This window comes from Rhagoletis pomonella, unplaced genomic scaffold (genome assembly GCF_013731165.1).
Source record: "Rhagoletis pomonella isolate Grant_MI unplaced genomic scaffold, Rhpom_1.0 Rhpom_scaffold_00008, whole genome shotgun sequence".
Lineage (NCBI taxonomy): Eukaryota > Metazoa > Arthropoda > Insecta > Diptera > Tephritidae > Rhagoletis > Rhagoletis pomonella.
The window spans coordinates 10461067-10473940 of NW_023458562.1; the positions used below are offsets into that span (position 1 = coordinate 10461067).

The window sequence follows — 12874 nt, forward strand, 5'->3', positions numbered from 1 at the left end:
AGCTCCCATATAACTCCTCCAGTTAGGCAGGTAAAAACCCGGTATGTGCAAAATTTTAGTAAAATAACTTAAAAACTTAGGGAGTTATTTATAAAACATTTAAAACTGAATCAAATTTTCAAGTACCGTTATCTCGAAAAGCGGAGCCAATCTTGTAAAACGGGGGATGCTATTGAATTCAGCACGTCCCAATTAAGTAAGTTCAACTTCCAATATCTTTGCTCAAAATTTACAACTAGCACAGCGTAATGTGATCCCAGCTTTTTTTTGTTTATTATTTCAGCTATCTAAATGTTTATTCCTCGTCTAACTTTTGAAGCACTTGATGAAAATGAATTACACTATTTATCGATTTATTAAGAAATTATGAATAGATTGATGTATAAAACATAGGTGTGCCCACAAATTGAAAAAAATAAAATTTGTGTTTTGAAAGTGTACCTGTTTTTTAGATTTGTTTTACATTTTATATGCATAGTACAGTTTAGTTTTAATGTTTTATTTGTTTGTTTGTTATTTGTTTTTTTTTTTTACTTTCTAAACAAACCTGCATATCCACATACACGTACATAGCTTTGACACTTTTAATATTACATGTGTACATTTATACATTGCCATAAATAAGGGCCCGCATATGTATGTATGTTATTTCCGCAGTTATTCATAATAAATATCATCATCATGAATGCAAAATGATTTACTTACATTTTTTAAATATTCCGTTCGTTTTTCCTCAGATAAAACCCCATACCAAATTTTAATGCCATCTTTAGCACAGTTACAAAACTGTTCCTTTGGGTGTAAATTTGAAACGGTTGTTGTCTCTTCCATAAAATTTTAAATTCGTAAAATCGGACCTTTTGCATTGATTGTGACGATATACAGATAATAGTGTTTTACCATATTCACTTTGTAACTTAAATTTCATGAAACTAATGCATTTTTATACGTATGTCATATATAGGAAATGATGACCATCAAGCGCACGACGAATCCCCGGAAGCTGATGCCTCAAGACAAAGCAATTCCGCCCGGAAATTTCAAGGAGCGCAAATCTGGAGCACGCTGCTGACGACGGCATTGATGATGTTCATGTATAAATTTAAGAGCAGCTAAAACATTAACTAGGAGATAATAAATCTGCATATACAAATGTACATATCCATATGTACAAATACATATGTATATACATATGAGCTACATACATATGTATGTAGGCATTAAACTAAAGCCATATCAACGATTGTTATGTATGCTAGATATGAAGATAAAGGATGGGTGCATTCACCCTAATGCAATTCAAATGAATTTTGCCAGTTATTCTTTAAGCGTTGTGAACATGGAAACTAGCTTTAATAAAATCCATAAATACTTTTTTGCATACTTATACTGTTAATATTGTATGTAAGACCATTTCTTAGATTAAGTTAAGTAGGTGGGAATGAATTGTGACATTTAACGTTTTCATTTGTAAAATATGTATTCACTTGCTTTAAACGAAATCGAAAAGAAATAATTCTGTAAACCCCAAAAGGCATCGCTTTGAAATACTGAAGAAATTCCTGTACCAATTCTTACATAAATGAGTGACTCTTCACTGGCGCTCGATTTGACTATACATTGGTATGCATTATCGTCCCTCCAAACGGAATTGATCACTGAAAAAAATTTAAATTTTTGAAACGATCTGTAACTCAGCAAGAGGAAATAAATTTCAATTGCAGTTCAGTTTGAAACCAAAATTTATATTATTGTGAATACCCTTTTAAATTCATAGACACCTATTAAATTTAATAAAATTAGTAAATAGCTACAAAAAGATATCGAAAAATTCCGTATTTATACATAAATGAAGGAATCAGAAATAAAGTAACTATGTACATACATTCCACAATTTACATATTTCTATATCAAGAATGGAGTGATAGTATTGGCATATTATTTAATTTATGTGTACATATGTAGGTGCATTATTTGCCAACAAAAATTAGAAAAAGTATGTTCTCCTGCCTTGAAGTCGTTGTACAGTAAATATAAATTATGTTATATAAATAAGGAATATTTGTAAGATATTATTGTAAAAGAATATAATGTGTTATATCAAAATATATAGTTTAGCAATACTTATAAACAAATAACATTACATAAATAATATGTATGTATATATGTATTTCATATGTAGACAAATTCGAATAACGGAATTAATATTTAACTCCGAATATTGTAGTCATTTGAGAATTGTACATACACGAATAAGTTTAAATGCATCAGTCTTGACATACATACAAAAATACGTCGTTTTACTTTTATATTAGGACACTAAAACTCTGTAACTCGTTAATTTCCACGTCTTTAAAACTTTGTTTGACAACTCGACAAATAAATTGATACTTAGTACATATCTTTCTAGTAAAATTGGTTTACTTGTATCGCGGTATTCGTCGGTTTTGAAGGTAGTTTAAATCAGAAGTGGAGCTAATGGTGCCAAAATCGTAACAGATCTACACTGAGAAAAAAATTCCTTGATGTTATGAAAAAAGTATGATCAATTGGCAATTACTGTCAAATTATATAATTCTGGATAATTCCGTACCAACTCGATTAATTTTCCCTCCATACCAAACAAAACTTGTAATAGAATACCGTCACCTCATCAGTGAAATACGCAAACAAATCTTTGCCGAGTTAACTGCACTCTAAAAAATGTTTGTTTAAATTTAAGCATATTAAAGGAGGTAACCAGTTTCCTCTCTTAATGTATGCAAATTTGCACACCGTGTTAATCAATTTAAATATTGCTTTTTAACTTTTACTTACCATATGTGTGGCGTAGAACAAATTTGAAATTTGTTTGTTGAATTCTAAACACTTAAGGCCAAATTCACAGTGCGAAGTTAACTCTGAATCGGCAGTTAACTACAGAATTTCAGTACAGCACTGTGAATTTGGCCTTTAGGGCCGTTAACTTAATTATTTTAAATTCATTAGTTAAATTTAACTACAAAAACTTATATAGAATTTTCTTAGTGTTCACAATTACACAGTTTACACATCAAATGTTTAAAATTTGCTCTAAAATTTTTTTGTTTAAATTAACGCATATTAAGAGAGGTTACCAGTCTCCTCTCCTAATGTCTGTAAATTTAGACACCGTGTTAATAAAATTAAACACTGCCTGTTTACTTTTATATACCAAATTTGTCGCTTAGAGCAAAATTACACATAAAATGTACTTAATTTTTATTTTTAGTAGGGAATGTATTTTTGCGTTAAAAACGTTTGCAATTTTAAACATCTCCTGTTCAAAAACTCAGTCATGAACATCTTATGCGTATACTTATTTACACAGATTTTGTTTGAAAATAAACACTTTTCAGTAGTTGTTTCACATGCACTTTTTAGAGTGTATAAAAAAATTGCGGAACGAACACTGAAGCAGCACTGACGGTAAATAACGGCACTATGCCGGATAGTCTGAACAACTCTGTTTGGGACTGAGGCAACGATATTATATTTTTCACTGACACTGATAAGCAGTGTTGCCACAGACAAATTTTTTTCCCTACCAAAACTTCCTACCAAAATCAACCAAAACCTACCAAAATTTTATTTAAGTTTTTAATATTTTTTTAATGACAAGGCATCGAGATTTCTGCATAAAAATCATTAAATCGTTATTAAAACACCAGATTTGTGAAATAATAGCTAGATAAGATATCGCCTAACAAGGCAATGCCTTCAAAGAGTAAACTGTTTTTTCGCTCTCCTGTAAAATTTGAGTGCCGTAAGATAGGCGGTTTTACAATTGGGCGATGGGCGGTTTTGCAAAAACATCGACTATATTCTTATTATTACGTCTGGGATACACGCGCTGCGACCTTAGAAGATCTATTGTTCTTAACCCTAATTGTAATCATTCCACCCTTATTCTCTTTCAAAAGTTAGGCAATTTGGATGGTGCCATGATTAAATAAAATTTTGAATGAAGACAATCCTTCCCCAAGGTGTATCAGTCTGGTATTTATGATACGTGGGCAGTCACATAGAATATGCTCTGAAGTTTCCTCCACCAGCTCACTAAAGGCTAGGGACCATGCAAATGCGTTTGGGCTCCACGCTTTGCGAGACAGTCAGCTTTCGGTGTCTTCACACCCTTCATGTCCCGGAACCCCACACAGCGTTACGTTATAGTTGGCTTCCAAGTGGCTCAAAAGAGTTTTACAGCTATCCACAAGCCTGATGCCGTTTTAAAAGAGTCTAAAAGCGTTTAACCTGCGTGGATATCCGACATAATATTTAATTTGGCCCCATTTGTCCTTCTACACAGACCACGATTGCGAAGACTTTCGCCTGGAATATAGTTGGGTATGCGTAAATTGGCAGACTTTCTGGAATTTCGGTCCAAATACGCCTGCCCCAGCACTCTCTTCATTCATTGATCCGTCGGTAGTCCCTTCCAGGAATTCTGATCTAGTAGGATAATATAACTCGGGATTATCCAGTAATGGCTTTAGAACCTCCAAATGACCTCGAAGATCCCAAAATTTCTTGCTGATCATACTAGGCAGTCGTAGGCGCTCCTGCAGGCCTCTTTCAAACCGGATAGACAAAAGAAAAACGCCTGTAATGACACCAATGGCATCCGTTGGACAGGTGCCCATAGCTCCTGTAATGGCCACGCGGACCAGTCGGTACAGCTTGCTAAAGGTGAAAACCTCCTTTACTTGCGTAGCTTTTGGTCACCAGGCCAGTGCCGCATATGTGACAACGGGTCTTACTACCATATTGAAAGATCAATAGGTTAGTTTTGGTGATGTTCCTCAAGTCTTACAATAAATTCTCTGTCAGGTGGACAATGGTGGGCTTCAGCGGTGAAATATTCGTGTAAACAAAGTTGATAAAGTGTGTGAAGATCAATATTTTATATTTTTCGCAAATAACTATTATTGTCGCGGAACCTACCAAAATCAAATCTATCCTACCAACCTACCAAATGGAAATAAACCTACCAGTTTTGGTAGGAAAAGCCCATATTTGGCAACACTGCTGATAAGTACGGTACTGATATGTGATTTGAGGTCCATAAATAAACGCAGATCTAATTCCGATTGCAGGCATTGTTTCTATTCGCGCCGCCGCTACTATTCTCCGACTACGGGCCATTGCCCTTGCGGCTCTCGTTTGTCTTGAAAAATTTCTTTTAGCTTTAGGCATTTTTAAACACTTCGCACTATTCCGTTATTTTAAAGATTTTTTTTTTTTATATTTAGTAACGAAATTCAACTTTGTATAAGCCAAAAAAATCAGCCTTTAACGCACTTGCTAATTTACCAACTTCGCGAAAACAATGTGCCGAGTTCCCATGAAGCCCAAGAAACAGACATACATATGTACATCATTGATTTGCTGTTGTTTGTGCATGCCACTACAGCGGTGGAAAAATAGAATTCGGCTAGACAGAGGCAGGATTCCCATAAAAAAAAACAGGGCTAAATTACTTTACCATATCAATTCTAATTTAAACAGAGTTATGTACATATGTATGCCTGTATTAAAGTCTAACTCAATTGATTGAATGTTGATCTGTTGAACTAACATACCTAGTTGAGTTTTGTTTTGTGCAGAATTTGCATGAAGCGAAACATACATTTCTTTGCTGTTATTTATTCTGTGATCTACTACAGCGATGTAAAATTGTTTCTGCTGCGCAGCGGCAACTTTGTCACGAACTTCATCTTTATGAAATAAAGGAAAAGCTGAAGATCAATGTATTTATGTATACCACACCAAAAAGGGCTGACTTCCAAAATGTATCAATACAAGGTTTGGAAACTGTTATACTGCGGTATTCAAACTGTTTGTATATGCAGAGTTGCGACACATTGCAACCATATATATTGCATATTTTATATATTCAATATAGCAATGAGCAATTTTTCTGAATTTTCCATTTCTAAAACACCAATGCTAACCAATAACAAACGAAGCATCAACTTTGTTTCTGATGCGCTGATTGCTCTAGCGATGCATTTCGATAACTTTTCGGCTGCGTTTTTGAACAGTATACATTGTCAATATTTTGTAGTTCGACGTTGTGGAACCTAATACTTTGTACGTATGCAAAGCAATTGACGTTTTGGAAGTCAGTCAAGCTTACAGTGAGAATGTACCGATATCTCAGCAAGCAGCATTTTGAAGTAAAAAAAAAAAAAAAATCAGTTGCCAAAGGAAGTACACGATGTAGTATACATTTCATTTTTAAAATACCACTGGGTCCTACTGTCAAATACCGTCGAATACTTAACATAAAAATCAGTTAAATATATACAAATATCTGCCTTAAGTGTATATATATTTTGCGTAAACCGGAGATATATATATATATATATACTAGCAGACCCAGCGAACTTTGTTCCGCCCAAATAAGTTCTTTGTATTGAAACATTTTGGTCCAACATTTTCACCAACAGTTTACGTTCAAGATTTTCAGCGACGCATTTATCTTCTAATATTACGGTTTGGTGGTTGTCAGAAGGCATATTTCCATTGCCGTCTTAAATAACCTAGCAAAACTGTACATGTGAAAGGCGCCACGTCCCCTTTTCAAATAGCCCCAATTTTCTCTAAGAGTATGGGATTGATTTCATATGTCTCCATACCGTTTTCGAGTAATCTACAGTAACGAAGCGTTTTTACTGCCCCGACGCTTCTTCTACAACGCTGGGGTATACTCGCCGTGTCCAGGGTTCGTTACAATAAATTTGTAGTTTCGGGGCTCTGGTAAATCGTACTTTATTATTTAGATTTCCTTAATTTCTATAAAACATATAACAAAGAAAGGATCACGGTGGAAAATTCCAGTAATGTCGCTTCTGGTAACGGCTCCGTATTCCGTCGTTGACCCGTTATGCCGTGGTGGCGTGGCTTTAATACTGGTGGGCAGCGTTCTGCTGACGCCGATGAGTGGCACGTTGCTAACGTCGGTAAGTGATGCCCTGTCCGCGTCGATGTGGAGCGCTCTTGTAATGAAGGTGAGTCCCGCTCTGGTCGTGTCGGTATGTAGCGCTCTCGGCAATGCCGGTGAGTTTCACTCCGGTGCCGCCGGTGAGTGGCGCTCTTGCACTATAGGAGAGTAATGCTCTGGTGACGTTGGTAAGCAGCGCCCCGTTCGCGTCGGTGAGTATCGCTCTAGTGACGCCGGAGAGTAACGTTCCACTCGCGCCGCTGAGTGGCGCTCTGGTGTCGTTGACAAGTGGCGCTGTGTTCGCGCCGGTGGGTATCGCTATAATGACGCCGGAAAGTAACGTTCTACTCGCGCCGCTGAGAAGCGCTCTGGTGTCGTTGACAAGTGGCGCTCTGTTTGCGCCGGTGAGTATCGCTCTAGTGACGCCGGAGGGTAACATTCTACTCGCGCTGCTCAGTGGCGCTCTGGTGTCGTTGACAAGTGGTGCTCTGTTCACGCCGGTGGGTATCGCTCTTATGACGCCGGAGAGTAACGTTCTACTCGCGCCGCTCAGTGGCGCTCTGGTGTCGTTGACAAGTGGCGCTCGGTTCGCGCCGGTGAGTATCGCTCTAGTGGCGCCAGAGAATAACGTTCTACTCGCGCCGCGGAGTGGCGCTCTGGTGTCGTTGACAAGTGGTGCTCTAGTCCCGCCGATGAATGGCGCTGTTGATGCCGCTCTGCTGACGGCGGTGAGAAGCGCTCTTGTAGGCGCTGTCGACGTCCCTCTGCTAACGGCGGGCGATCGGGTGCCGCCCGTACGCGGATTCACGAGAGGCTGTGGTGAGAGCGTGTGTAGCTTGTGTCGCTGCCACTAGGAAGGTGACATCCGTCCCGTCACTCAAGCCGATGCAGAAGAAATCACCCTACCCTGGTGCAGAAGTGGAATCAAGCCCAACACCCGAGCCGGTGCAGATGAAGTCACTTCTTGCCAGTCGCCATCTGTTCACGACCACGGCTCTCTGTTGATCGGCTGTGTTGTATCTTTAATAGGCTGTGTGTTTGATGTTGCGTTTTCGCAGCTACATGTTGCTGTGTGATGTTGCGTTGTCATAGCAATGAAGAGACTGTCGGGTGTTGCTATGACTCGTGTTGCTGTGAATTGTTGAGTGGCTGGCTGCTTTGGTCCTCACACTCCTCCCGGTGATCTTATCCTCCCCTGGTCCTCGGGTAGATGTGTGTGGCGGCTGTGCGTGCGGTGACTACCGGTGTGGTAGCCGTAGGCGCCATGGGGCGCGCGTAGTTCTGACGATGGCGTCTGTGGCGGGAACTGATGTGTAATCCAGAGGGACGTGCGGTGGCTTCCGTATAGGCTACGGATGCTTGTTGCCTTGCTTGCGCGTTAGTCGCGTATGTGGATACGCTCTGTACTGTGGCTGTGCGTGTGAGTGCGTGTCGCGTCGGCGGCTGCGTGTGCGTTGACTGCGCGTATGGCCGCGATGCGATGTGCGGTGATAGAGTCAGTCAGTTCCGCGTGTCTCGCGGTGGCGGCTGCTGCGTCGGCGCGTACGGTCGCGGCGTTTCGTGCGCCAGTGGTGTATACCGGCCCTAAGAGTTCGACACCGGGGCATTTTGCTTCTCCTCCTCCAAGCTTTGGGGCACCCGCTTCACGCTGCTCGCCCATCTGTCACTGCGGTCCATTTTTCTGTATGTCGCGAAACATACCTGGCCAATAGTACCGGTTGACGACGCGCGCCACTGTCCGGCGGATGCCCATGTGTCCGGCGCTATACAAATCGTGGTTCTCCTGCAGTACTCGCTGGCGAAGAGGGATTGGTATACACAACTTTCATGGAACTGCTTCCTCGTCCTGTCTTCGACACGGGATATGGCGGTAGAGTTGTCCGTCCTTCACCCTATAGTCCGCATATTTCACCGGATTGTTGCGCACTTCCTTCACGCGTTTATGCCACCACTTGCATCGTGGTTCCGTTGTTATTGCTCTGTGGCTACCTTGGGGTATATCCACGGAGGTGTGCTCGTCGGAGGGGTTCGTCATGGTCGACACTGTTGACCCTCTCGCTCCTGGAAGTTCCCTTCTTTCGATGCTTTCTTTTAGCCGCCCTCTGCCTGATGTTATTGCTTATTCCGAATGAGTTGCTATCCTCCGTGGTTTGTGAGGTAGTGGGCGGTACCGGTGTCGGCTGTGTAGTCGGTTCGGTGAGCACGATCTGTTGGCCACCGCAGGATACTGTAGCTCCCATGCTCCCCAACGTGTCTAGGCCGAGTATGAGATCATCTATTGCGCCTGGCATGATGGACAACACTGTGTGGTGCACCGATTGTCCGAGGCGGACCTTGGTCCTCATGGCCTCGAAAATCTTGCTGCTGGTGCCGTCGGCCATGTGTATCTCGAGGGCTACCTTATCCTTTCTCCGCTCCCTTGCGCCGCAATGTATTCCGCCAAGCTGGCCGATATGAAACTCTTCGAGGCGCCGGTATCGATGACGGCCTCGACTGGTTCTTTACCTAAGTGTACTCGGGTGTACAGCCGATAGCGTTCCTGACGCATAGTTATTGGCGTTTTGGCGCTGAGCTCGGAGGGCCCACCGTGCCCTGTTCCTGGCGCAGCACTATCGCGGTTTCCCTGACGCCGGCGACAGCATTCAATTGTACGGACATCTGCTCGACCGCACTCCCAACAGAATAACTTCCGCGCGTTGCGGAATCGCCTGGCATAATGTCCTTCCTGCCCACATCTCCTGCGTATGTTGTTGGGGTCGAAGCTCTGGTTCGTGGATAGGCCACGACTAGGGATGTTAATTTTTCGGCTTTTTTCGATCCCGGGATTTTCGGGATGGTGTTGTCACAATCCCGGGAACCCGGGATTAGTCCCGCGATTTAGATATTCATTACTTTTCAACAATTTGAATCGAAAAAATTGCTGCTATATTGTTTGAAAAGCTCTCCTACCATGAAATAAATAATAAATAAATAGGTTTGAAACCTACTTTTTTATTTAAAGTGGTGTTTTTATTTTTTCCTTCTGACCGCAGGATTTATTTTGAAGGACTTTATAATCCAACGATATGATTAATTCCAAAAGTTATTAAAAAAATTCAATGCAATGTAGAATAAATTGTAACAAATGCAATAGGAAATTTCTTTAGAATGTAAAAAATTTAAATTTTTTGGATTCACAAGGACGAATAGGTAATTTTTAAGCTGATAAAGTTTGAAGAACGAAATTCGAGGTTATTATCAAGTTTATGTAGGCCCTTAACATATAATTTTTTCAAAAACAAATATTGCGAAATTTCAAGGATACAATTTTAAAATGACATTTTCAATATTTACCAGCCCTTCTGTACCTGAAACCAGTGCTCGGACTGGAAAAATTCTGTGTGGTAGAATCTGGAACAAAATGTGGTAGATTTCAGGTTTTGGGTCAAACTTTGTACAAAAATTAAAGAAAACAAAGTTCAAGAATGAAGTTGCTAAAAATTGCATTGAGTTTTGGCACTTTTTTTCCTTGACAGTGTAAAGCGGTTCCTTCCATATCCAGATATTTTTCAAACATAAATTTTTTTGCAACCTTGCGGAGTGCTGCCAGCGTTTCATTTTATCACATCACGATGTAGCGAACAAATGTGGCACGTTACAGAAACCGCTACTTGGGATTTGGCGATTTTGACAATCCTCAATTAAATGTAAACAACGCCTCAGAAACGTTAGATGCACTGAAATTTCCTAATACTTTCACAAAAATTGCCTTTTTTCATTTTCGCTATTAATTCTTTTTATAAATCATATATTTTAAAATTTAACATAGTGAAACCTCCTTTCCTGTCGACAAAATTATTATTGAGAAAATTTACTATTTTACAGTTTATTTTATCCTCCCATTCGGCCTTGTTTACTTTTACTTCAGAAATTTCATCGCCGCCGGGAATGCGGAATCTTGTATTATATGATTCTTGTTACCATATAGTGTTTAGTGTTGGACAATTTTTGTTTGTAAAATTACGAAAATTATATCGAGCAAAAATAAAACTAGGTACTCAAAAAGGCGAATATGTGGTCGATTTCAGACCTCCCGGGATAGTAGCGCTCTCGTGACGTTGGCAAGAAGCGCTCCGTTTGTGCCGGTGAGTATCGCTCTAGTGACGCCGGAGAGTAACGTTCTACTCGCGCAGCTGATTGGCGCTCTGGTGTCGTTAACAAGTGGCGCTCTGTTCGCGACGGTGAGTATCGCTCTAACTCCGGAGAGTAACGTTCTACTCGCGCCGCTAAGAGGCGCTCTGGTGTCGTTGACAAGTGGCGCTCTGTTCGCGCCGGGGAGTATCGCTCTAGTGACGCCGGAGAATAACGCTCTACTCGCGCCGCTGAGTGGCGCTCTGGTGTCGTTGACAAGCGGTGCTCTGTTCGCGCCGGTGAGTAGCGCTCTAGTCCCGCCGATGAATGGCGCTGTTGATGTCGCTCTGCTAACGGCGGTGCTGACTCGGTCCAGCGGGTGTCGCCCGTACGCGGTTTCACGAGAGGCTTTGGTGAGAGCGTGTGTAGCTTATAGCGCTGCCACTGGGAAGGTGACGTCCAGCCCGTCACTCAAGCCGATGCAGAAGAAATCACCTACCAGCAGCTGTTGCAGAAGTGGAATCAAGCCCGACCTCGAGCCGGTGCAGATTAAGTCACGACTTGCCAGTAGCCGACTGTTCACGACCACAGTCTCGTGCTGACTCCCTGTTGATCGGCTGTGTTGTATCCAGGGCTGCCATCTATCCTTAGCTATGAAGTGCCATATTGAGGATAAAAAAGTGCCAAAATGTGCCAAATAGAAAAATAAATGTGACAAAAACAGTGCCATTTAGCTAATTCATCTTATTTAGCATTAAAATTAGAAACACATTCCTAAAACAAATGCCCAATGCCAAAATAATAGTTGTATACACTATTGAAATTAGAAAATTTTAGTTGGGAAAAAGAAGTACTAGCAAAGGATTTCACAAGAATATATGGAAATGTTACTAGTTTTCAAAAGTGCCATTTTGGCACTTTGTGCCAAATTGGAAAAAAAGTGCCATTTGAAGTAAAATAGGGTCAAAAATGCCACGATATGAGCCAAGTTGGCAGCCCTGGTTGTATCTTTAATAGGCTGTGCGTTTGATGTTGCGTGGTCGCGCAGCTACATGTTGCTGTGTGATGTTGCGTTGTCATCGCAACGAAGAGACTCTCGAGTGTTGCTATGACTCGTGTTGCTGTGACTTGTTGAGTGACTGGCTGTTTTGGTGGCGGGTATTTTTGTGGGCCAAATCCTTCGGGGATATTTGGGAGGTGCCACGCCCCTTTTTCGTATACTATCCTATCTTTGCAGTTGGAACCAACAATACACACCCACGAAATTTCATTGAAATCGGTTAAGCGGTTTCGGAGATTAGCGTAAATGAACACAGTGACACGGGATTTTTATATATTAAGATAGGCACTTTGCGAGGAGCATATAAAATTTTCGATGAAAAAAAAATATTTTTTCTCGGGTTCAAAACTATATTTGGCCGGCAAATTTATATATGTGACCTGGTCTACGGAATGGGGGCTTAGGTGTCAAAAAATCAATTTTCACTTTTTGGTTGATTCGGATGGAAGATGAGATGCTTTTTCACGTGGTGAAAAGCAGAAGATTTTCTTGCTTAGAAGTGTACTAAAAATAATAATAATATTAATAATAATAATAATAATATTAATAATTATAATAATAATAATATTAATAATAATAATATTAATAATAATAATATTAATAATAATAATAATAAAACTATAATAATATTCCGACCAACAACAACACTTACTGGACCAACAACAACACTTACTGGACGTCCGGCGCGGAGAACAATTAACGAGATAATGAGAAACTGACGAAACGAGTTGCTTACTTTT

General features: G+C 40.6%; 1 protein-coding gene across 5 annotated transcripts in view; it reads left to right on the forward strand.

The window, feature by feature from the left end:
• The window catches only part of LOC118744151 (matrix metalloproteinase-14), a 396751-nt gene extending 394458 nt beyond the window's left edge, over positions 1 to 2293 (forward strand). For 3 of the 5 annotated variants that reach the window (XM_036476932.1, XM_036476931.1, XM_036476934.1), the window contains exon 7: positions 965 to 2293. In XM_036476932.1, coding sequence (XP_036332825.1) covers positions 965 to 1116 — 152 coding nt within the window. In that variant the 3' untranslated portion in view covers positions 1117 to 2293. The remainder of the gene's footprint in view (positions 1 to 964) is intronic. The other 2 variants (XR_004993511.1, XR_004993512.1) reach the window with 1 other exon arrangement.
• The last annotated feature ends 10581 nt before the right edge of the window (positions 2294 to 12874 follow it).